The sequence below is a fragment of the Heteronotia binoei genome, chromosome 21, assembly GCF_032191835.1.
Source record: "Heteronotia binoei isolate CCM8104 ecotype False Entrance Well chromosome 21, APGP_CSIRO_Hbin_v1, whole genome shotgun sequence".
NCBI classification, from domain to species: Eukaryota; Metazoa; Chordata; class Lepidosauria; order Squamata; family Gekkonidae; genus Heteronotia; species Heteronotia binoei.
In genome coordinates, this window is record NC_083243.1 from 91,312,018 (window position 1) to 91,338,168 (window position 26,151).

Genomic DNA, 26,151 nt, shown 5'->3' on the forward strand with positions numbered 1-26,151 from the left:
GAGCACTCCAGTCTCTTCAGCAGGATGCCAGGATCATACTTAATCAGTGGATCAGCATCTGACAAAGGGACATCAATTATTGTTTGGTTTTTGCTGAAAATCTACCTTATTCCTGTTGCTATATCTATGTATTTTACTCTTCAATGGTTGTTTCTGATAGTTGTTCTTGGTTTGAAAATATAGTGTATATGTAACCTATTACAACATTGGGTTTTGTGTTATATTATATAGTTTAACATACAGGGGATGGAAAAGGGGAAAGACAAACTCAATCCTAAAATATACCAGCTCATGTTGATATTTTTAGACTGTTTTTACTTTTAAAATATTTGCTACTGTATACACCATAAATAAAAATATATATTTGATTATATTTATTTTGAAGTCAGCTTAACCCTTCAAACAGTTTAATGTACAAGGTACATCTGTATGTTGATTTTTGTGATTCATTTAAAAAAATGAGTTGGATCCTATGGAGCATGTTTACTTTCTTTCCTTTCTTGTCCTTCCCCTTTCCCCAGCAGCCCCCTGAGATTTCCAAAACACTGGTTCCTGAAATTTTCTGTGATAAAAAGTCATGTGACTGGGGGAAGGCTGCCGTGAGGACTAGGAACCAGGTAAAATCAATACACAGTTCTTCAATTTTAACTTATTAATGTTTGTCAGGGTCACATATTGACTGGAAATTTATCCAGGAACTCTAGTCTAAAATCACCAAGAAGGACCCCACTATATTTTGTTCAGGAGACACTGTAAAATCTCTCCACTAGTGCTCTTTTTGTTAAAATATAATTCTGCTCATTTAATTCTTGAGTGAAGAAATCCCCCCAATTGAAAACAATATTCTTTCTCTTTATCAAATAACAAGGCTAATCACTCATCTTTTAAATAATGATCAAGGATTTTTTTTTATTCATTTAAGTTTCAGTATCATTACAGAAAATGTTATGGTACAGAGTTGTTTAACATTAGTTTTATCTCTTTGCTCATTTAATTTGCACACAAATGCTGGTAACACTAATATCTGTACAAGATCAGTCTTTGATTTTTTTAGATTTTAATTCTGTACATTTTTAAATGTATTGGTTAAAAAGGCTGTCAGCACTTAAGGAAGCAATTTTTGTTGTTTGTTTAAACAAAAGGTATCCAGTTACTGCCCAAGAGTACTGAGCTGGGTGGCTGCTGGGATGACAGATATCCCTGAATGCGCAGCAAGGGGGGAAACCTCGGGACTTGATCGGGTTTCCAATCCAGCCACTCTGCTTTTGGCACTGTGCACATCAACACGAGATACAAGATAAAGAACAAGCAGAAGCTCTCTGTGAAGCGGTTATGAAGCATACTAATAAGGGAAATCCAAGTGTTGTCTACGCTAGTATAAATAAGCAGACAGCCTTGTTTTAAGAGCATAAGTAGTTGTATCTTAAAGATGAGAAAAAACACAAGTTCTGCAGGCACCTACCGCTGTCTACTAAAAGCTACCGCTATCAGAACTAGCATTGAACACACAAAGCAATTGCAAGAAAGGAAAAAGCTGCTTTGATATAATCAGAATAGATTTCTTTAATATTTGTTTTTTAAAGTTTTTTTAAAAGGTATTTATTTAAATCCATTTGAAATATAGTTCAAGGTGTTGACTATACTGATCAACTTTTATCCAAATCAGAAAAACTAGCTGTGCCGTTGCATATTACAGGATACAGTCAATGATATGTGGACATGCATCAAAACATCTTTTGCTGATGACATCATAGCCTTCCAATGACCATGACATCAACCACCTCTCCCTTATGAAGTTCCACATACTGCTCTGTCTTTGGAGGTAGCATCAACAGTCCATTGGCACTGCGCATACTCATCAGACGACTGCTCATCTGATTCCCTATAGAGAAACAGAACAATCTGGTTAGCTGGGCAAATGCCACAAAGTGGTGTAACACATACAGCAATTTCCAAAGATGAATTCTAGGTTTAGAATAGTAGGGTTTGTCCAGAATGGCAATGAGAGAAGTTTCTGAGAATCTCCAACAAAGCTCATTGCAAAAAGCACTGGGGTCTAAAAAGTCACATAAATCATTCTCCCTCGCACCTTGTTTTCCTTTTTCCTCTCCTACTTACTAGTGCAGACTTATTTTCTTCCCATTAGACTAGTAGGGACAATTTTATTTATTTATTCATATTATTTTATATTTAATTTAATTATACCCTGCCTTTCCTCATGCTTCAAGGCAGCTTCAAGTTGTCTGAAAATAAAATGTGGCAGATGTCCAGGAAATAAAATTTTCTGTAATAAATTTTGATTTGGGTTGGAACACATTGAAAACCCCCACAAATGCAATTTATCCATTTATATTTATTTTACATAGCAGTACCCTTAGTCATTAATCTGTATCATAAACATGGCTGTCTCAGCAGCTGGAAAACAGATGTGGTCCAAAGTCTTTTCACATTTTAATAAAATCCCCTGGCTAGTTCTATCTAAAAAGCCTCCTAAGATACCTTCCAAAACCTGGAGAGTCTTCTTGGTTCATTTCTGCAATCAATAGGAAATGTTTTATGAGTAAATTTTTAGTCCAACATGTTGCCTCTTTTGGTTTCCCCATTCTAGTTGTTCCAGTTTGTAGCTTACCCCATTTTGTGCAATGCAGGTACGTTGCACTATATAGTTTCCATTTTCAATTAGGGGCATTACTTTTTATAAGGAAGAAAGGGAACAAGAGCCCATGTAATGCTACACACCTGCATGATAGTCCTTCAGATGTTTAAATGAACCTCCTTTAAAGGGATTCATTTTTCTTCTACTCCTTTTTTGTTTCCTAAAGGAAATGTTTATTCAAACAATGGATGGGGACAGTGAACATACTTCAAGAAGACTCTTCAAAAGAAAGGGAGTGACTTGCAGTATTTGAGGCAATTTTTTTTTTTTGAAAGGCCTTCTTGAATGTGTTTGTGATAGAGAAGGAATGCACCCTTCAAAGAATAAAATATATTTAAAAAATCTTTATAATTACCCACGCATGGTGTTGTGATAAAAGAGGGATTGCTTCCATTTTCGTAAGTAGCATCATGGGCACTGTACAATAGTTACACACCTAACACATACACTCATGATGAAGAATTGTGTTATGGTGTCAGTAGATATGATTTACCAACAGATATTATATACAAGTCCAAACTAAACATAGTATGCTATTGAAAACAGAAGTATCTCCATTCCTAAAATGGACACAACAACTGTCAGATCTATGGCAGTACCAGATTCTCTTTTTTTAAAAAAATTTCTTTTTTTTTGTTATTACTTTTTATTTTATTTTCAAAACCCAAAAAAACACAAACAAGATACAAACAAAGCCAACAACCATCCTGACAACAACAAAACTAAACAAATAACATAACATAAATCAGGATGGAGAATGCAGCCTCCATACATTCAATAGTGCACAACCCTATATCTTTTTCACCGTTATTTTTAACTCCATTTCTCAACATATTCACTTACTATTCACTGAATAAATATTAAGTATATCCACATACCATTATTTACATTTACCTATCCAATAATTTACCTTATTTCTTTTTGTTCCCAACATATTTGGCAGAAGGAAGAACAAGAAAACAACATTCTAGGGAGAGGGGGGGACCACTCTCACCCAACTGGGAGATTCACAACAAAACAAGCATCTTTCTTTCTTTCTTTCTTTCTTTCTTTCTTTCTTTCTTTCTTTCTTTCTTTCTTTCTTTCTTTCTTTCTTTCTTTCTTTCTTTCTTTCTTTCTTTCTTTCTTTCTTTCTTTCTTTCATTTCTGGAGGGTTCCATAATTTTTAATGGCTGGTCTATTAGGACTTTGCACCTCGTCTCCTTACTCATTTTTCTATTGACAGTACTATGGTCTTCCTTCTGAGAGGGATAGTTCTTATTATGGGCTGAATTACCCTTATATGGATCCTCTATTTCTTCCTCTGTATCCAAGGACTCAATTTCTGTTACTACCACCAATACATCACTTGCACCATGTAAAAAGTCTTTTTCTTGGTTTTGTTTCAAAACCTCTTGGGGTCTCAAACTATAAATAACCTGTTTCAGCTCAGAACTGACTAGCTTTCCTTCTTTAATCACTTGAGTTGTCTCATCTACCTCCACTATTTGATTCTCAGCCTTCATTTTAACATCCAGAGGTTTTAAAGACTGGCTTAAGTCCAAAAACTCTTCCTTAATTCCTACTATTTGTTTCTGTAGGCCATCCATTTTTAAATGTAATCCACCCATCTGCTCTACTAGATTTTCCTGCATCTGATTTAGTACTGTCCTAAAATACATTTGCATGTTATCTTGTAACTCTTTAATCATGTCCTGAAATATTGCAGGCCCCAATGATTTCGGAACATCTAGTGAGGCTACTGTATTGACTGACATTTTATCCTTATTTGTATTAGTATTCACATCCCAATTACTATATCTTCAATTTTTCTTATCTCTCAGACAAGATTTATGGTCCAAAAATTTTATAAACTATAGCTTCAAGTTCATCATTCCTAAATTTCATCTCTTACATAATCTCCTTACTACAGACTTTCACCACTTCATACTCCATACTTCCAGCACTTCCCCTCACACGCACTGCCACATCTTTCAACCAAAACTCAGCCTATATATTAACTTCTCTTCATACAACACAATCATATCACTTTATCCTTAAACATTCATTCACACTCACTCCTAAACTCACTCTCACTATTACATATGTAGCCGCTTCTCTTCGTCTTGTCTTCCTTTCTTTTTAGCTTCTCCTTACATTACTCTCACTACCATCTCATAGCATAGTCCTTTCTCTCTTCTTCTTACTTCTTCTCACTTGCCATTCTTCTCCCCGTCAAAATTCATCAAGATACTCTCAAAATACTCTCAAAAGTAGTGCCAATTTTAACAATGTTCAATAATTTCAGTTTGCTCAGTCCAGTTTCTTTTCCACCATGCCGAACCCACACTACTGCTCCATTCCACTCCTCCACTTCCTCTGAGGCTTTTACAAACTAGACAGTATATAATAATTTGATCTTACTCAAGTCTAAAGTCTGTTTGATCACGCCGAGCCCACTCTGTCACTCTGTTCCTCTCCTCCACTTCACCTGAGATTCTTCTAGCCTTCTACTCCTTCGCCTCACTTTCTACTCTGTCACCAGTGATCTTCCCCTCTGCCTCCTCGCTCTCTGGCGTCCTGATAGTCACTCCACTTAGCTCCTCTCCTCTCTTTGACTTCTTCTGAAACTTTCACTGGGTGTTCTATAATTTTCAACTCCTTCGCCTTGCCTTCGCCCCCTCTCCAGTAGCCTTTTCCTCCGCCTCCTCGCTCCTCACCTCCCTTCTGTCCTCTGCATCTGTCTCAGTCTTCCAAAAGGTTTGCCTCAAGGGGTGAGAATACTCAAAGAAAAGATAGGGGGGGGGGAAACCTTTTTTGGTTGTTTTTAAAAATCTTTGCAGCTTCTCTCCTCTTGTCTAGCAATTGTATCTTAGTTGCCAATATGGCGCCCGTCTCAGCCTGGGTTGGGGGAGGAAAGGGGGAGCCCAAACCGTAACTTGTGCCGCAATACATGTCTCCCCCCAAAAACCCCTGCCTAAGAAACCCCCCGACCAGGGCCCTATCGAGTCTTCCCACCTCAGAAGACCCCCAAAGCTGTGCAGTCCAGCACATTTCTGCAGAGCCCTGCAGAACGTGTCCATTCGTCATTGCGCTGAAACCAGAAACTCCTCTATGGCAGTACCAGATTCAATGTGTTGTTATCAGGCAATACTCTTAGCAGATCTCATTAAACAATATAGAGAATCTCATGAAGCTGACTGGAAATGTATTGAAAATCATTATTTCCTCCTCAGATTTTTTCAGGAAATCTTGTGGGTTATACATGATAAACATTTGTGAGGATTATGTAAAGAAGGGGTCCTGAACTGACTCTTTTTTGAATATTTCCAAGCTTGTATTTTATCTTTTCTTAAGTGCCTGAGTACTCTGTATACCATCACAAATGCTACTGAAACTGATATAAATACAGAGACCATGCATAAAGTTGCCAAGTTTTGTTCCCATGCAATCAAATTGCATTTTATGGTTCTTACAAGTTAATGTCGAGGTAACAGATTGTAATTTTAACCAGTGTATTCTAGTTAATATTTTTTCTGGAGCTGTATAATTTTTAAATTTTTATTATATGTACTATATTTATTAAGCTAGAAGATGTTTGACCACTACCGTATTATTTGTCATATCTCATTATTCATACTAATGTCCTATATTTTATTTTCACATTTATTTTTAAAATATCTTACGTTTCACCTATTTAGGTCCATCTTGATTTTTACAATTTTTATGTGGTTGTTGTTGGCCTGCATTGTGCTGTGTATTTGGTCATGGACCGTAATAAAGCAAACTGAAACTGAAACTGATAAACATTTGTATTCAAACTATAATAATCCCTTCATTGAAGCTACATTAAAAATCTGGACTAAGACTTGTTCAAGGCTGGCTCCACCACCCTCCATATTGATAACCTTTGTAGGCAGGTCCTGGTTTCCCCCAGAACAAGAATGTAATTCCTTTTAGAAATGGAGAACAACATGTCTGACTCCATTTTGGGATGTTACCAGCAAGGGGGCACCACATAATAAATCAAAACTTGAACAGGTATCCTTGCCTTGGTCTGAATATATACAACTTATCTCTACTTTGAACTCTGAAAGGTACCCTCTTTCGAAATCCTTAACAGAATTTGAAAGATTGCTGGTCAGCAAAATTAGTCTGGTTCAGGGTCTGCTCTCTACAATTTACAAAATTTTATTACAGCCAGCTTCCATTAGGAAGATAAAATATCAATTGCCTGGGCATGCAGACTTGAATAAAGAGCTCACGGCAGACCAGTGGAACCAAATCTGGGACTCCCTGCTCACCACCTGAAGAGTTCTGAATATTCAACTTCAAAATTTATTTATGTTATTCGATTTTTAGCCTGCCCTTCCCGTAGAACAGGCCCAGGGCGGGTTACATCATAAAAAGAGTCAATAGTAACGGTCATTTCATGTTGGTACCTAACCCCTGTGCAATTAGCTCACTCAAACCCCATGATGCCTCCAACCTTCTGGAGACAATGTGGGGAACCGGGACATTTTTTCCATGGCTGGTGATCTTGTAATTTGATAGGTAAATTTTGGAAACAAATCTAACACCAAATCCATATAATAACAGGTCATTTGATCCCCTTAACTCTGGAATTAATTCTTCTCAATCTGTGGGAAACTTGAACAATTTCCAAAACAAAACAAGACCTAATTATGATAATGATAATCGCTGCTAAATTCTTATAGCGTCACATTGGAGGTCTACTTCAATTCCATCACTCCAAGAATGGCACTTGAAGTTATGGGAGTTATTTATCCTAGGTAAGATTACATATACTTTGGATAAGTTTAAAGATACATCTGGCCAATCCAGGCAGATTCTGCACTCACCTTGCTCCGGGGCAGGCTTCCGTTTCTGTGTGGAGCAAGCTGGCGATTTCGCACTGGTTGCTCCATGCAGCCATTTTGTGCGGGGCAAACCCACAATTTGCCGCACCATACAGTGTAAACCTGTTGCTTCAGGTTTATCTTGCGCCGTGGCAAATCACGGGTTTGTCCAGCACAAAATGGCGGTGCGGAGCAACTGGTGAAAAATCGCCAGCTTGCTGTGCATAGAAACAGAAGCCTGCCCCAGAGCAAGATGAGTGCGTAATCAGCCTCAGTCTCCTAGAGAAATGCTCAAGTGTTGGTCTGCTCTCTCAAATGACTGCTGTGTTGTAAGTAAAAGTCACCTCTCTCTTCTCTGTTCACACTGATTAGATGATATCTATTCCCTAATCTAATACACTGATATACTGCTGGTGTTAATCTCTGTTGTCCAATTTACTTCTCAGCTCTGCATTTGTATTTTTAGTTTACTGTGTGCAGATGTTTAGACTCAGTTTTACTGACGATCTGTAACATTATATTTCATTTCTGTATACTCTGATTAATGTACTAATTTCTATTGAAAGATTATAATATTATTTAATTAAATAAAATATTATTTAAAATAAAAAAGGAGCTATGGCCCATTGTAGTAAGTACTGATGGTAATTTGACTGAGTAAACTAAAGAATAGGGTCGCTGTGAGGCAAAGCATCCAAGTTTCACCAAGGGTTAACACAAATAATAGTGCATCTGCTTCAGCTTGCAGGTGTTTGTAATTAGCCTATCTGTATCTCTTTCAATGTGTGATAGTGGAACGTAATAACTGGTCAAGTGAAAAGGCCTGTGCTCAATTCAGAAATTAGATGGGAGGGGGGAGTCAGGAGTAAATTGCATCATATCTTGGAGGGCTCCAGTGAACGAGCACTTTGATTGGATTCTGAAGACCACCTGATGTCACAGAGCAGAGAATTATAATTGGGCCTTAGATAATGGTGACACAATGCTAGCTTTTTATCCCATGGGACAGATGTATAACCTTCTAGCCTGGATTCTGCTATTTTTAATGGTGCACCAGTTATTGCTAGGTACTAAAGTGTTAGAAAGAAAATTATATTGTTTTTTCTAATTGATTCTAAAGACTGTGTTACTTAATAGTATTCTTAATTTTGTCTGTTCAGTAAATCTGTATGTATTTTTTAAAGGCACTGTTTGCTGGGCAGTAAGGCGGTAGCTAAGAGGACCCAGGATTGGATTTCCAAACAGTCTCAATCTAACATATGCAGGTTTCGTGTTTATTATCTAATAATTATTGTTATTTCTTTGTATTCCAGACTTTGATTCCCCCTGGAATAAAATGCACATGCTTGTCTTATATATTTGAATAGGAAACAGTAGACAGTATCAATGGATTTTGTCTTCGTTGTTGTCAGAAAAAATTAAATACTGTATGTCATTATTATTAATGTCAGGGCAGTTCTCTCAAGTTCAATCATCTATAATCAAGAAGAATACACAAACTGGAACATGTGCTGTCACTACCTTGGGTCACAGGCTAAAGCAGTCTGTAGGCCCTCAATGAACCCTCTCTTCTACAGAGTTCTGAGTCTTTTGTGTAAATTTTACGATAGGCCTACAGTTCCCAAGAACCTCTATGGCTTATGATTGGGCTGATGAAGAAGCAGAAGCTAATCACAGGTGAAGTACAGCCTGGAGAAAAAGCAAATAAGGCCCTGCATTAGGGTTGGTAAGCCTGGCAACCAGCAAGAGGGCTGAGGGCAGGGAAATGGGGGAGTTGAGGGACTTCAGCTATGTCATTCCAGGGAGAACCCCAAAGTGATGTAGTATAGCTCTAGAAATCAGCAGAAAGTCTGCAATAAAACCACATAGTTTCTTGTGCTTCTTAGAGCTACCATATGTCACTTCCAGGTTTTCTCTGAAAGTAATGTCATGACATAGCCAGGTTTTTTTTTTTTTAATTATTCCACTCAGAGCAACACTGGGCAAACAAGACTGCCAACAGGAGGCCTCCCACTAGATGGAAGGGGGTCACTCCTTGAAGCTAAGCAGCAATGAGGCTGCTCTTGGAAGGAGTTATTCCCTTGCCCCTTGGTGGGGTTAGTCTGGTCTACTTGGACCAGGTATTGAAACAGAGTAGGGACTAAGTAAGATAGCTGCATCAGGGAGCTTTGTTAATTTCTGGTGATCTTTTTTCTTTGTGAGTTTTGCCCTTTCAAGGACAACGCTTGTGAGAGCTATGGCTAACTCAAGATCATTCCAGCAGCTGCAAGCGGAGGAGTGTGGAATCAAACCCGGTTCTCCCAGATAAGAGTCCACGCACTTAACTACTATATCAAACTGGCTCTCTACATCACTATACCAGACTGGCAATAGGGTCTGTTTAGTAAATTTACAGTGGAGATCTGAATGTTATTTTCTTTATACTAAATGGATCCTGAACAGAAATCAGCTTAAACTTCCACAAAAATATTCAAAAACCTAGTTAGCAGATGAAAATGTTACACTGGTAGTCACATTTGCAGGAATGGCATACTACCTTGACTACTAAAAAAACTAGAGGGTCTAATGCAGGGGTGTCAAACATATGGCTCGTGGGCCTGATCTGGACCCCAGAGGGCTCTAATCAGGCCCACCAGCAACTGGCCATTGTCTGCTTCCTTCTCCCTTGCCTGCTTTTTTCGGTTGTCATTTTGGGTTTCTCCCCTGCGATCAGCCAGCAAAGCAGCCTCTCCTCTCTTTCCCTCTTCCTCCTCCTTTTTCCCAAAGGGAGGAGGAGAAAGGAGGAGCTTGATCTATAGGAGCTTGGATCTATAGCTTTGCTGTGTGATTAAGTTTGCCAGGCTCAATCAATCACACTGCAGAGCTACTGAGCCAAACCTCTTTTCCTTCTAGTGGCTAAAGCTCCTCCCTCTTGTCCTCTGGGAAAGGAAGGAAAGGATCAGAGCTTCCGTTGCCTGTCACCACCATTGGAAGAGATACAAAGAAAGGGCTTTTAAGACTAGTGACATTTTATTTGAAGGTATGAGAACATAAGAGAAGCCATGTTGGATCAGGCCAACGGCCCATCCAGTCCAACACTCTGTGTCACACAGTGGCAAAAAATTTTATATACACACATACACTGTGGCTAATAGCCACTGATGGACCTGTGCTCCATATATTTATCTAAACCCTTCTTGAAGGTGGCTATACTTGTGGCTGCTTTTTGCCTTGCTACAGAGAGCAAGAGATAGAGTTTTGTTGGGCTTGTTATGGGTGCAACTGAGTTCCCCTCCTCTTTTTCACTGTATTCATGCCATCCAGTCTTTCTCAATAAGAATGCATGTGAACTATTTAGAAGAGCAATAACAACAAGCCAGGATTAGGCTGAGAGTGTGTGTGTCCAGCCCAGGTTTACTCGGCAAATTTCCCTTGATTTTTCTTTCATATTTTCCTTTGATTGGTGATCTTGAATTTAGACTTCTCAGATAGTAGACTGATACTGACCACTGTACATGGCTGTCTCTCTGTTCTTGCACTGCCACATAGGAGTTGTAGTTATTTTTCTGGGGAAGACTATAGTTTTGTAGACCAGCACATAACTCTCAGTCTATGCCATGGTGCCTTCACATGTTCTTGACCAGCACATGAAGCAACTTATGTACAAAATCTCACAATGCCCAGCTGCTTCATGTTTTTCTCTGAGTCTTAGGCTCAAAGCACTGACTATGAGATCTCTGTAATGAATGTCAATAAATCAAAAGTAGGTTTGCACACTTGAACAACACCTGAACATTATATTCAAGATTGATACAGCACAGACATTGTCTGCAGTTTTTGATGCAATAATTCATAGCAAGAGGTGACATTTATTAGAGACTGCAAAACAAAATATTGCAAGTGTGCTAATGCCTCTACCTGGCATTACATTTTATGGCACACATGGCCTGGCCCAGCTCAACAAGGTCTCATTTATGTAAAATCTGGCCCTCATAACAAATGAGTTCGACACCCGTTGTCTAAGGTTTTTTATTATTACAAGTATAAAATATTGACATAGCCATTACAGGTAAGTTGTAGGAGCGAACAACCTGCCTGATTTCTGAACAGTGTTAGCAAAATAGATGAAGGATGATTTATGATTTTTCTTTTGTTTGTTTGGGACCAATGAAAGGTGGCTTTCTCCTTCCGGGCTCTCCCGGCCCCAACGATCGAGGGCGTTGAATGTGTTGGCCTAGCGTGGGATGTCGGAGAGGGGTTGGCAATCTGGCTGGTGTATCGTCCGCCTAATGCACCAGCCAGCGCCTTACCATCCCTGATGGAGGCGGCGTCGGGCTGGGCGTTGGATTACCTGAGGCTGGTAGTCTTGGGCGACTTTAATGTCCACGCCGATGACGCGGCCTCTAATCGGGCAATGGACCTAGTGTCTTCCATGGCGACACTGGGACTCTCTCAATTTGTTACGACTCCTACGCATCAGGCGGGACACACATTGGACCTGATCTTTGTGTCCGGGATTCAAGTGAACGATATCGCAACGGAGGCGGTGCCATGGTCGGATCACTTAGCCCTCAAGGCTCGTATGGAGACGCCACACCAACCCTGTAAGGGCGGAGAGCCTATTTTGGCTCGCCCGTGGGGCCTGATGGACCCGGAACGGTTCCAGATAGTCCTTCGGGACCCCTGGCCCTCTGGCGATTCCCTTGACACCCTAGTCGAGGCCTGGCAAGATCGGCTGTCTGGGGCAATCAACGAGATCGCACCTCGACGTCCTCTGCGCCCTTGTTCGAAGCTGGCTCCATGGTATACCTTGGAGTTACGCCAGCTAAAACAAGGGCTTAGACGACTAGAGAGGCAGTGGCGGCGCACTCGTGACGAAGTGGCGAGAACATCCTATAGATCGTTTATGAGGTCTTATGAGATGGCACTCAAGGCTGCGAAGAAAGATTACTTCGCAGCCAAGATTGCGTCTGCAAATTCGCACCTGGCTCAATTATTTGGAATAATTGGAGACCTAACTACACTGCCTCAGGGCAGGCCAAACGTTAGAGAATTGGAGATAGGCTGTGAGGCTTTTGTGAAATTCTTTGCAGACAAAATCACGTCGCTCCGCCAGGACCTGCCCATCACATGTACAGTACATGAACTGGAGGCTCCGTGCCTGTCTTCTGGTTTAGTCTTGGATCATTTCGACCCACTCAGCCTGGAGGAAGTCGACAGAATTCTCTCCTCTGCATGCCCAACAACTTGTGATTTGGACCCGTGCCCCTCTTGGCTGATTAAATCTTGCCTGAGGGAGCTTGGATGTCCTTTACGGGACATCATAAACAGATCCCTCTTGGAGGGGCACTTTCCAACGCCTCTAAAAGAGGCCCTGGTCTGTCCCCTCCTGAAAAAGACTACAGCATACCCGGCCGAATTGGAGAACTACCGGCCGGTCTCAAATTTACCGTTTTTAGGTAAAATCATAGAGAGGGCAGTGGCGTTGCAGTTGCAGGGTTTTCTGGATGACGCTTCCATCCTGGACCCTTGCCAGTCTGACTTTCGTCCAGGTCATGGGACGGAAACAGTGCTGGTTGCCTTGGCGGATGACCTCCAGCGGCATCTGGATCAAGGCGGTTTGGCGGTGCTGATTTTGTTAGACCTGTCGGCTGCGTTCGAAATGGTCGACCACCGGCTACTGACCCGCCGCCTCGCCGATGTCGGGGTTCGGAGGTTGGCCTTACAATGGCTTTCCTCCTTCCTCGAAGATCGGGGACAAAGGGTGGCAATCGGGGGAGAGCTTTCCCAGAGACGCACACTACATTGTGGGGTGCCTCAGGGAGCAGTTCTATCGCCGATGCTATTTAATATCTATATGTGCCCCCTTGCCCAGATTGCCAGGAGGTATGGGCTTGGGTGTCACCAATATGCAGATGACACCCAGCTCTATTTGCTAATGGACGGCCGGCCTGGATGCGTCCCAGGGAATTTGGACCTGGCACTGCAGGCCGTGGCAACTTGGTTAAGACTGAGTGGGCTGAAACTGAATCCAGCAAAGACAGAGGTCCTTTGCTTCGGTCAGGGCGCTCTGGGAGGAGAAATATCTCTCCCGGTTTTCGACGGGGCGCTGCTGACAGCGGCGCACCAGGTCAAGAGCCTGGGAGTTCTACTGGAGCCTTCATTATCAATGGAGGCCCAGATAGCAGCCACAGCCAAGTCAGTCTTTTTTCATCTGAGGTGGGCGAGGCAGTTGGCCCCCTTCCTAGAGCGTCGAGACCTGGCAACAGTGATCCATGCAACGGTCACCTCGAGATTAGATTACTGTAATGCCCTCTACATGGGGCTGCCTCTGTGCCGAACCCAAAAGCTGCAGCTAGTGCAGAACGCGGCCGCTAGGTTACTGCTGGGGCTCCCAAAGTGGGAGCACATACGGCCAGGATTGCGTGAACTGCACTGGCTGCCATTTACTTACCGGATTCGTTACAAAGTGCTGGTCATTACCTTTAAAGCCCTATATGGCCGAGGACCTGCCTACCTTAGGGACCGTCTCTCCCCACAGGAACCCCAGAGAGCACTGAGGTCAGCAGGGAAGAACCTGCTGACTATCCCCGGGCCAAAAGAAGTAAAACTCCAAAGTACCCGTAACCGGGCTTTTTCTGTTATGGCCTCACAGCTATGGAACCAACTTCCAGAAGAAACCTTGAGCAATTCCGCAGGGCTTGTAAGACCAGTTTGTTTCGAATGGCCTTCGCAGACTAGAACTGCTAATTAAGTTCGCCATTTAGACAATAGCACAATTTAATTTTACTGTTTTAGAATTTTAATAGTTTTAATTAATTATGGTTTAAAATGTTGTTTTGTATTATGTATATTTGAACTTTGTTGTTAGCCGCCCTGAGCCTGCTTTGGCGGGGAGGGCGGGATATAAATAAAAGGTATTATTATTATTATTTGTCCGAAGATCTTGGATCCCTTTTTTCTTTTTCTGTAGCATCTCAAATTGTGATAACAGAAAGCCATAGACATCAGCCTAAGTGACAAGAGATTTTTCTTTTGGAACACTTCATTGAATGGGTTTTGCTTCAAACTCAGATTCTATTAAGTGTCATTCTCTGTAAGTAACACTTGTCACAAAGTCTTAGATTTAATCAATCACATATAAAATGTGACATACAAAACCATGGTTGCTTGAAGCAGGATGATTTTAAAGTCATTTGACTGCCCATTGTCAACTTACTTCCACCTGATTCCCACTAAATAGCAGCTGCAGAAGTAATAATAATTCTGAATTGGAACACCAGCACAAGCTGTGATATAAAAATCTAAGGGGAAAATCCTGCCAGCTTAAATTAGTATTTTTTCTAGAGCAAGTAGGTTTCCTAATGTTTTTAAAAGAAGCAGTACAGAAAGTTTAAACTCCTTATTTTTTGCTTTATCCAAAGTTACTGAAGTGCATGAACTCCATAATGTGAAGAAGGTAGGGGTAGGAAGTTTATGCATCTCACGTGTACAACTTTGTTTCAGACATTTCACACTAATTATGATGGAGTGAAAGTCACTTGTATTTCTTCTTTCTGCCAGAGAGAGAGAGAGAGAGAGAGAGAGAGAGAGATATTCTGTAGCTAACCTGTACTTTGTGCCCAAGGCAGTGGTTCTTGGTGATGCCAAGTCAGTATGCACCGATGGTATTCTGGACGAGGGTCCAATTTCACATCACATGATAACTGAAGAAAGCATACAGAGAAATAAAATATAATTTCCTTCATACTATTTATTTACATTATTTATAGTTCATATTTCTCACTGAGATTTAAGGCAGATTACACAGTGTAAATCAATTAATCAATAGGATGAAAAATCAATTAATCAATAGGATGGAACATCTAATTAGCAATGTGGTTGGACTAGGATTACAGAAACCTGAAACAAAGCACAGAATATTAGACATGTACAATGCAGAAAATGTTATTACATAACTACAAAAACAATACAATCAGAGCAAGATTATATATGCAATAGATAACATGTATTATACACAATATCACAGTCCACAGACCTGTCCCCTTTATTGAAACAGCTTTCTGAATCACTCTGTTATAATATAGCCAAATTATCTTTATAAAAATACCCTCCTGGAAAATTTTGTTTTACATACTTTGCAAAATGATGGAAGTATGGGGGCCTTCCTGATCTCCTCAGGTAGGTCATTCCACAACAAAAATTAAAAGGACTCTGAACTGTAATGGCTAAACATCCACAAAATCACCCCAAAACCTAGCCCACAAGTGCAAAATGTTATTCTGTAGTTGGCTCAGATTTACAAGAAAAGCATACTGCTTTGACTACTGAAAAGCTTTATAAAAATATGCATGGGGTGGAGAGAGATGACAAAGATAAATTTTTCTCTCTGTCCCAAAATGCAAGAACTCAAGGGACTTCTGGAGTTGGAAAGATGGGGAACTGACGCATCTCCCTTTCGTGGCGTGGACCAACGCCTTTGTTCTGGACATAAAAGGTGTTTTTATCACCTGCTGCCTACCCTCCCAGTTATGGGAAGAGTCCAAGACATGCTTGCAAGATTTTGAGGAGTTTAACTTTGGCTGGCGAGGAGTCCTGCTGGGGCTCTTTTTTGGCTTTGAAGAATCTCCCGTGAAAAATTGCATAACGTCTACAAAGGCTTTTTGGAGTCATTAAGTTGACATAAGTTCACCCAACCCCAACTTTCTATGGACTATAGACTACTGAAGATTGGAATGATCAGTGTAAGGAAGTTTTGGACACTTGATAAGGTACAATTCTTATCTTTCATTCCGGGTCTAAAAGAACTTTTTAAACTAAAGAAACAAAGATTTGGAACTATTTGCAAAGAAGTAAAGCTGTGTTACAGAGGCTGGGGGTAAAATCGTGGCTTTGGGACTTTAATAGGTGCTGTAAAACTCAAAAAACCCCACAAGATTTGTTTACCTTTGTGGCTTCTGTAAAAAAATCCCCCGTCATAACAAAGCCTCGGCTTGCAATTGGGAAACAGGAAGTGACGATCGAAATATCTCGAGAGTGGAAACCACTGAGAACAGAACTTCATTTCCAGAGAGTCAAGAAACAGCGCTGGGAGAAGAGGGACACATCCTAGACCTCCAGGCCTACTCTAGCCCAAAAAATCATAGAGTAGGGGCCTGAAAAAGTTGCAGCCGCCATTCTGAATGTTTACAAAACTTTAAATATTAATATCTTGGCCCAGGAAGCTCTGAGGACGGCGATTTTGGGCTTGCTGAAGAGGGCATGCTCTAATCTATTGAACCCTGTTATCGGTTTGTAGTTTGGTGAGGTCAACCTGGGGTCTATTATATGATATGGGAACACTGACGTCTGATGTCTGATCCAAAATACGAACTAAGAACACGTGGAAGAGCTGGCTCAGTAGAGGGCAAAATGTCTAAGATTGCCCAAGAACAGCTGGATGCTATGGAGGCCAGATTAACAAAGGCAATAAAAGATTTGATAACTACAAGTGAGAAAAAGTTGACTAAAGAGACTAAAGAAATAACAAAAGAGATAACTAAGGAACTAGCAAAAGAAATAAATTCCAGTGCTGAAGCTGTAAAGAAAGAGATCAAGAAAGAAATTGAAGATCTGAGGAAGGAGTCACAAGCAACAACACAGAAGATGCAAGAAGTGAAAAATAGAGTTACAAATCAAGATGTTACAATAAAGAAGATTCAAGAAAAAGTTCTACTACAAGACTGTAAGCTGATGGAGAACTTTGTACGTCTGAGGGGGGTGCCAGAAAATAATCAAGAGGACTTAAAGAAATACATCATGACTATTATTGCTGAATATTTGAGTGAAGATCCAGAGAAGACTGAAGATCAATGTGATTACATGTACAGGGTCAATTCAGAGTTTGCCAGAAGGCGTAAATTGCCAAGAGACACAGTAATTAAATTTACCATTAGAGATATAGTGGGAAGGCTCTTGAGCCAACAATTTGCAAAAGAATTGGTGGAGGAGAGTAGAGTCAGAATAATGAAGGAACTACCAAGGAAGCTCATCAGTGACAGAAGACAATTTAAACCTTTGACGGATAAATTAAAGGCAAAAGGTACAAGATATAGATGGATTTTACCAGCCAGACTTACTTTTGAGTATAAAGGGCTGAAGTATTCCATAATAGACATTCAAGGCATGGAAGGGTTTTTGGCGGACAATAAGGATTTGGGGGACACAGCTTAATTGAAGAATCATTATGGATTACAAATTAATTTCTTGGAATGTTAATGGCCTAAATTCGACACAGAAACGAAGAGCGACATTTCATTGGATTACAAAACAAAAATGTAATATAATTTGTTTACAAAAAGAACACATTAGACAATTGGATTACAAATTTTTGCGTAACAAATTTTTAGGGGAAGAATTTGGTTCATTGGCTAAAGAAAAAAAAAGGGGAGTGATTTTTTACATAAAGGAGCTGGAGCCCAAACTGATTTTTAAAGATAATGAAGGTAGATATTTGGCAGTAGAAGTTTTGATGTATGGCAAAAAGACTCTATTGTTGGGACTTTATGCTCCTAATGGAGCTAAGAGTGATTTTTTCAATGATATTATGAAACAACTGGATCAAGTAACATACGATCAGATAATGCTTATGGGTGACTTTAATGGAACTATCCAGAACTCCTTATATAGATCTGGGGGAAAAAATGTAAATGGGAAACTACCTAAAGCATTTTTTGAACTAATTATACAAGAGAGCTTAGAAGATGTGTGGAGAAAATTCAACCCCAGGGTATGAGACTATACTTTTTTTTCAGCCAGACATAATACCTTTTCTAGGATTGATATGTTATGGGCTACAAAAGAGCTGGGGCTGATCACAAAAAAAGTAGAGATTCTTTTGAAAATAGGTGCAGACCATAACCCGTTGATGTGATTGGCTAAAGGGAGGAAAAAAGAGAGGAGGTGGAGGATAAATGATGACTTATTACAGAAAGTGGAGGTAATGGCATCTCTAGAAAAAGAAACCAAAGCTTTTTTCCAAATAAATGACAACCAAGAGGTACAATTTCAAACGGTTTGGGATGCCTATAAGGCTGTGATGAGAGGAACATTAATTACATTGAATAATAAGGAATGAAGGGCAAATGAAAAGCAATTGTTGGACTTACAAAAGGAAATAAGTAAAAAAGAAATTGAATTAAGAAAGAGACCGGGGAAAAAGAAAATTTTGCGAGAAATTACAATTTTACAGCGTCAGTTAAGTCATTTACTGAATAAAGAGATAGAATGGAATTTGAAAAGACTCCAACAAAAATCTTTTGAAGGGGCAAACAAACCTGGAAAGTATTTGGCGTGGCAAATGAAGAAAAGTAGGGAAAATAAATACATAAACAAGATTAAAACCGGTGGCAAAGAAATTGTAGACCAGGAGGGCATCAAAAGGGAATTCTACAAGTACCGTGCTAACTTATTTAAAGGCCAGCGAGTTGATAAAGAAAGAATAGAAGCTTATTTACAAAATGTGAACAGAAATGATGAAAGAAACATTGAATGATCCAATTGAAAAAGGTGAAATAGAAGCTGCAATCAGTTCAATAAAAATAGGGAAAGCACCGGGACCAGATGGCTTTTCAATAAAATTTTACAAAGTTCTTATAAATATATTAGTTCCAATGCTCCAAAAATTGATGAATAATATCCGTTTGGATGGGCAACTGCCAAATACTTGGAAAGAAGCAGTTATTTCATTGTTACCAAAAGAAGACAGAGATGCTACAAATGTGAAAAATTATAGACCGATTTCATTGCTTAACAATGACTACAAAATTTTTGCAAAAATTTTGGCAGAAAGGCTAAAACAATACCTGCATAGGTTTATCTGTGAGGAGCAAGCAGGCTTTCTCCTGAAGAGGCAAATTAGAGACAATATCAGAATAGTGGTGAACATTGTAGACTATTATGAAAAACATCCAGAAAAAGAAGTGGCACTCTTTTTTGCTGATGTGGAGAAAGCCTTTGACAATCTTAATTGGGACTTTTTGTTTGCTGTGATGGAAAAAGTATAGTTGGGAAAAGACTTGGTGAAGGTGATATATACTGAACAGCGAGCTAAACTATGTGTTAATTCAGATTTAACGGAGCAAATTGTTATCAGCAAAGGTACAAGACAAGGTTGCCCTCTATCCCCATTGCTATTTATAATGACTCTAGAGATTTTGTTGTTGCAAATAACAGAAGATAAGGAAATAGAGGGGCTAAAATTGAAAGGATGGACTTATAAATATAGAGCCTTTGCAGATGATGTGATGTTTATTACTGAAAATCCAATACAAGTATTACCATTGTTATTGGAAAAAATCAGAGAATATGGTGACCTTGCTGGGTTTTACATAAATAAAAAAAAATTGCAAATTTTAAGTAAAAATTTATTATTGTGCAAACAGAAAGAACTTCAAAATGCAACTGGATGTGAAGTCACCTCGAAAGTAAGATATTTGGGTGTAGAGATCACGATGAAAAATATAGATCTGTTTAAAAATAACTATGATAAACTTTGGCATAAAATTGAAGCTGATATGATGAAATGGAACAAACTGAACTTGTCTCTTTGGGGCAGGATAGCTGCCGTGAAAATGAATGTCTTACCAAGAATGTTGTTCCTCTTCCAAACAATTCCAATTGTGAAAGATGTTAAACAATTCAATAGATGGCAAAAAAAAGATTTCTGAATTTGTATGGGCGGGAAAAAAACCCAAAAATCAAAAGGAAAATACTAATTGATGCAAAAGAACGAGGAGGTTTTCAACTGCCGGATCTTAAATTATATCATGAAGCAGTATGTTTAGTATGGCTCAAGGACTGGATAACCTTATCCAACCAGAAGTTATTGGCGTTAGAAGGTCATGGAAATCTATTTGGTTGGCATGCATATTTGCATTATGGGAAGGAGAAGATGGATGGTTTCTTCCAACATCATTTTATAAGAAGAAGTTTGTTGAATACTTGGAAAAGATATTTTAAATATGGTGATGAGAGGAAACCACTGTAGATTGTACCAATGGAAGTTATAAAATGGATTTCTGACTCATGGGTTACATACAAACAATTGCTAAAAATTAAGGGTGGCAAAGTAGAATTAAAAGCAGAGGAAGAACTGCAAGACAAATTTAATTGGTTCCAGATGCTACAAATTAAAAGTTTAGTGGATAAAGATATCAGGACTACAGGTATAAGGCAAGATCAGACAGAAATGGAAAAAGTGCTATTAGGGGAAGATGAAAAGTTGATTGCAAAAATGTATAAATTGTTATTGAAATGGTCTACAGAAGACGAAGTAGTAAAATCTCAAACGATTAAATGGGCAATAAATATGAATAAAGAAATTTCAATGGAGACATGGGAACACCTATGGAAGAACTCTATGAAAATATCAGCATGTAATAATATAAAAGAAAACTGTTTGAAAATGCAATACAGGTGGTATATGACACCTAAGAAGTTAGCAAAAATGAACAAGCAGGCATCTGATCGGTGCTGGAAATGTAAAAAGCATGAAGGCTCTTTTTACCATATGTGGTGGACATGTGAAAAAGAAAGACAATTTTGGCAAATGATTCAACAAGAGATGTCGAAGATTTTGGGATATGCAGTTAAAAGGGCACCAGATACCTTTCTGGTAGGATTACAAATGGAAAGTTTTCCAAAGCAAGACAGGACTTTGGTGTGGTATATGTTGTCAGCTGCAAGAACATTGTTTGCACAAAGGTGGAAGCAAGCTGAAATACCAGATAAATGGGACTGGATTTTAAAAACTTTACATTGGAGTGAAATGGATAGACTTACTAGAATCTTGAAAGACAGTGATGCAGAAAAATTTAAAGATGAATGGTAGAAGTTTTGGGACTATATTGAAAAGCAATGGAGAGTTAAGAGACATTTGGTGGTTTTTGAAAGTATAACCTGAAATTGGGGAAAATGGGGAGACAGGTGATTAGAAAGAATTTTTTGAATCAATATACGATAGCTCCTTTTATTAGCAGTTAGAAAATATAATGATAATTACAACAGTTATAATTGATGTGATAATAGATCGATGAAAGATAAGTGTAATACTTAAAAAGAATTAAATAGCTATAACTGGTGTGATAATAGATGAAAGATAAGTGTAATACTATGGGTGAACTAAAAGGTTAAGGTGATATGATTTAGTATATTGAGATAAATAAGTTCAGGATGTGCTAACAATGTCCTGAAGGAAATCTAGAAGACCGAATTATAAATAGAGATATAGAGATGTTATTAGATTTTATGTAAGTTTTATAGTGCAAGATTCTAAAACGGATGGTACCTTAATTGTTTTTTCTCAATAGCTTGAAGCACCGACAGAGATCAAAGAAAAGAGGGGAGGGAAGTGAGGGGAAAAAAAAAGAAAATGTGTAATGTATTGATAAGGATTGAAATATTGCTTTTTTTCCTTTTTATTATTTGATGTACATTTCAATATATTGCAAAAATTTAATAAATTTGGTTAACACACCAAAATGCTGGAGCTCAAGGACATCCAATGAAGCTGATGGGCAGAAGATTCAAGGCGGACAAAAGAAAATACTTCTTTACACAGAGAGTGATTAAAATGTAGAATTCACTGACAGAGGATATAGTGATGGCCACAGGAATAAACAGTTTTTAAAAAGGGATTAGTTAGATTCATGGAGGATGTCAATCAATGGCTAATAGCCATGGTCGCGGCTGAGGGTAACTTCAACATTCAGAGGCGCTAAACTTTTCAATCCCAGAACCAGGAAGCAACATCAGGGGAAGGCCTTGGCTTTCTGGTTGACTACAGTGTGAGACAGGATGCTGAACTAGATGGACAATTGGTCTCATCAAGAAGGGGTCTTCTTATGTTCTTAAGCTACAAAAGTAAACCTGATCACACCTAATTAAAATGTGTACCTTTCTCACAGAATATCCACAGTCTATCTCTTCTCTATTCTACATGTATAGCTTAATTAGAAAAGATGTTGGGAGATCCAGAATAAGTTCTTTCCAGCATTTTTAAAAAAGGCCAATAGCAGCTGCATGAGCCCAATTTGGATTGGGAGCATGAACAGGAGAAGAAGTCAAATCAAAAATAGTTTTGCAAAACAATCTCTCTCCATACTGAGGCTGAAGAAGAAGAAAAGGCAGGCATATTAGGCAATATAACCTTTGCCAGAGTGCTGCTTATTTCATGGATGATCGGGAGTGGAGGGGGAGGGGATGGGATTTTAGGCCAAAGATGTTTCTGTAGTTTATAGGAGATTTCTTTAATACTGTAAAACTCATACCTAGATGGAGCAACTCAGAGGCTCATCTTATGTTTAAAAACTCTTACCCTGGCTTTTATAATAGTGGGCCGAGGGTCCAGGATTCCCTGCATTTTCCTCAGTGCTGGGACAACAAAGAGATTGCAGGTAACAACAGCTGACACAGGATTCCCTGGAGATCAAGAAACAATAGCAGTGTACATATGAGCTATTTTGAATTATTTATGGAATTATAAAGACAATGATTACACTGCTATAACAGTATTCAAGATTACCCCACTGTGTAATAGAAGAAAAGAGCAAGAGTTTAGTAGCGCCCTAAAGATTAACAAAATTTGTGAGAGGGTATGAGCTTTTGTGAGTTACTGCTCACCTCTTCAGATACAGCTAGAATGGGAGTTCATCTGTCCTTTATATTGGAAAGTGGATTGATTTCAGATGCCAAATGATATTAGCAGGCATGATTGGATTAGGTGTGATATGCAGAGGGATAGTAGGCTTGGAGAAATCAACATTGGTTATGCAGCAGGACACATAAGTCTCAATTAAATCCAGCTGGATGCATTGTTTCATTATCAGTTGCAATTCAGTGGTCACCTTCTTATCTCCCTTTGAAATTCCTAGTAAGAGAACTGTTGCTCTTAGGTCAGCAACTGAATGTCCTGGAGGGTTAGAATGTTGCCTCATTGGTTTTTGAATGTTGTGGTTTCTAATGTCAGACTTATGTCATTAATTCTTTGTTGAAGGGACTGGCCTGTTTGTCCAATATAGAGGGTGGAAGGGATTGCTGACATGTGATGGCATAAATCACACTAGAGGATGAGCACGAGTATGAACCCCACACGGTATGGCTGATGTTGCTGAACCCACTGCCAGTGTTGCTAAGATCCATATGACAGCAAAAATTGGTTTGTTGCAGGCCTTGGTGCCAGAGTCTATGTTACTGTTAAATTATCATTGCAAGTGAGAGGTTGTTTTAGGCTAACAGACTGTCTATAAGCAAGAAAAGGTTCACCCCTCCCCACAGTACTATCAGCCATACCTTCTGAAGTTCATGCTCCTGCCCATCATCTAATGTGATTTATTATCAGCAGTGCCCTTCCAACTTCTATATTCGACAAACTGGTCAGTCCCTTTGACAAACAATTAATGATTTCTCCATATCTACCATCCCTCTGCATATCACACTTGATCCAATCACTCCTGTTGTTGTAATTTACCTGCTAATGCCATTAGGTATCTGAAATCACTCTGCTTCCCAATATATAAGACAGATGGACTCGCATTCTAGCTGTATCTGAAGAAGAGAGCAGTGACTCATGAAAGCTCATACCATGCTACAAATTTTATTAGTCTTTAAAGTGCTACTGGACTCTTGCTCTTTTCTATTGTGCAGGGGGTTGGACTAGATGACCCTGGAGATCCCTTCCAACTCATATTCTATTACTACAGACAGACTAACATAGCTACCCACCTTGGCCTAATTCCACCAGACCATATGGAAGATGTAACGGGAGGTTTACATTTCCATACTCAAGTTCTGCTGTTTTATACTTTTTGTGCATCTGTCAAGAACAATTATATGTCTCCTTTTAGCAAGACTTACCTGGGAGTGCAAATATTATTTTTCTTACTCCATCAATATCCAAAGTTGCAAAGGTTGTTGGCAAGCTAGGAAGAAAGACTAAGTGTTAAAACTATACAATAATCTTTAATTAAGCTTTGGAGTACTATTGAAATATATAGATATTTACATTTGGTATATATTCTGGGGTTTCTTGCCAACTTCTATACCCTGGGAATCACTGTCAAGTTTAACATTTTGCAATATGATTGGATCCTGACCATAACAGTCTCCAAAGACACGCTTTTGCCAAATATTCCAAAACATTTGGTTTCTAACAAGATCTATAAATACCTTAGAAGTATACCATTTTGAAATGATGAGACTTACTCCCTAGGATTTCTGTTCACATGTCAGCTGCAATATTCCAATGGTTAAGAGCCTTCTAAACACTTTAACCTAAGACATTTACATCTGTTAATTATGAATGAGCATATTTCCTCAGTTCTGAAGTTCTATTGTGAATTGAGTTATTGGTCTGGTTGCCTAACTGAAGCTAACAAAGGAGAATTTTGAGAAATAGACCATGTCAAAGGACCTTAAAGCCAAAGTCCTGTTTAAGAGGCAGGCTGGACTAGCCAAAATCAAGTCTGGAGTCCTCACACCTCAGGGTATCACCTCCAGCAGTCCCCCTACTTCCTTATCAATCAGAGACTGAGGGAATAAGCCTCCTGGTTAGAAAGACGTCAACCCTGTAAAGTAGGATATTTCCAAGGCAAGTTCTAGAAACAATAACTCTGGTAGCTATAGCTAATAAAGGATTGAAGGCCCAAACCCCAAGAACATCACAAAATATGTGACCTATTATAAAAGTTTGCAGCAATATATCATAAAAGAGCAGTGAACAGTGAGGATTAGATAACAAAGCTGTATATCTAAGCTAAGCACGAGGGACGGACATGAACCAAAGGTTTGAGCACAAACTTGGATTGTCTGTGGCTCATTTCAAATTGTTTTGGAGAGAAAGTGCCTCCCATGAACTCTCCCTGAACCTCCCATGGAGGCTCAGGTTGGGTTCATTCCTTCCCTCCAAGCCGTGGCTTTCCCAGGCACCCCATAGCTGCAGGATTCCTGAGGACACCAAGGGGAGGCAGTTTAAACTGTCCTCCTCCAAGACTTGCCTTCCCTAGGTGACCTGCAGTCATGAGGTGCCTGGAGAAGTAAAGGTGAGGCAGTTTAAGCTGCCCCCTCTCCAAGCCTCAACTTCCCTAGGTGTCCCATGGTTGTGGAGCACCCGGAGAAGCCAAGGGGAGGCAGTTTAAACTTCCCACCCCTCCAAGTCTCAACTTCCCTAGGTGTCTTGTGACCATGGGGCTCCTGGAGAAGTTAATCCCAGGAGGAAAGGCGGTGCAAGCTGCATTCCCTTAGTTCCCCAGTTGAGCCTACAGGGAGACCTCTCCCTGCAGGATCAGCTGTCTTGCGAGCTCTGCTGGGCTGTCCAATCTCAACTGGGCAGCCCAGAAGATCCCCAGCTGAGCCAATGGGGAGACCTCTCACCGATCATTCTTCACTTCCCCAACCAGCCTGCCAGGATTGGCTGGTTGCAGAAGGGAAGAGAAAAAGGGAGAGATCTCTCCATTGTACCTTATGGCTCTATAGCATACAATAGAGAGATCATGGGCTGGAGAACGGAGGGAGTGGCATTTAAATCCCTCCCCCTCTCTCCCCCAGCCATGTGGGGGAGTTACTGGTCAAGACCCTACTAACTCAAGCAACGCAAACAGTCCACCTTAATAAATGGCAGTTTTATTCAGTCACTGATGCTAC

General features: G+C 39.7%; 1 protein-coding gene across 16 annotated transcripts in view; it reads right to left on the minus strand.

The window, feature by feature from the left end:
• Window positions 1–882: 882 nt before the first annotated feature.
• LOC132589015 (gephyrin) overlaps window positions 883–26,151 on the minus strand; it is a 680,040-nt gene continuing 654,771 nt past the window's right edge. For all 16 annotated transcript variants that reach the window (XM_060261532.1, XM_060261538.1, XM_060261529.1 and 13 more), the window contains 4 exons: window positions 24,367–24,431; window positions 22,829–22,932; window positions 15,083–15,179; window positions 883–1,882 (listed from right to left, as the gene is read on the minus strand). In XM_060261532.1, coding sequence (XP_060117515.1) covers window positions 1,749–1,882; window positions 15,083–15,179; window positions 22,829–22,932; window positions 24,367–24,431 — 400 coding nt within the window. In that variant the 3' untranslated portion in view covers window positions 883–1,748. The remainder of the gene's footprint in view (window positions 1,883–15,082; window positions 15,180–22,828; window positions 22,933–24,366; window positions 24,432–26,151) is intronic.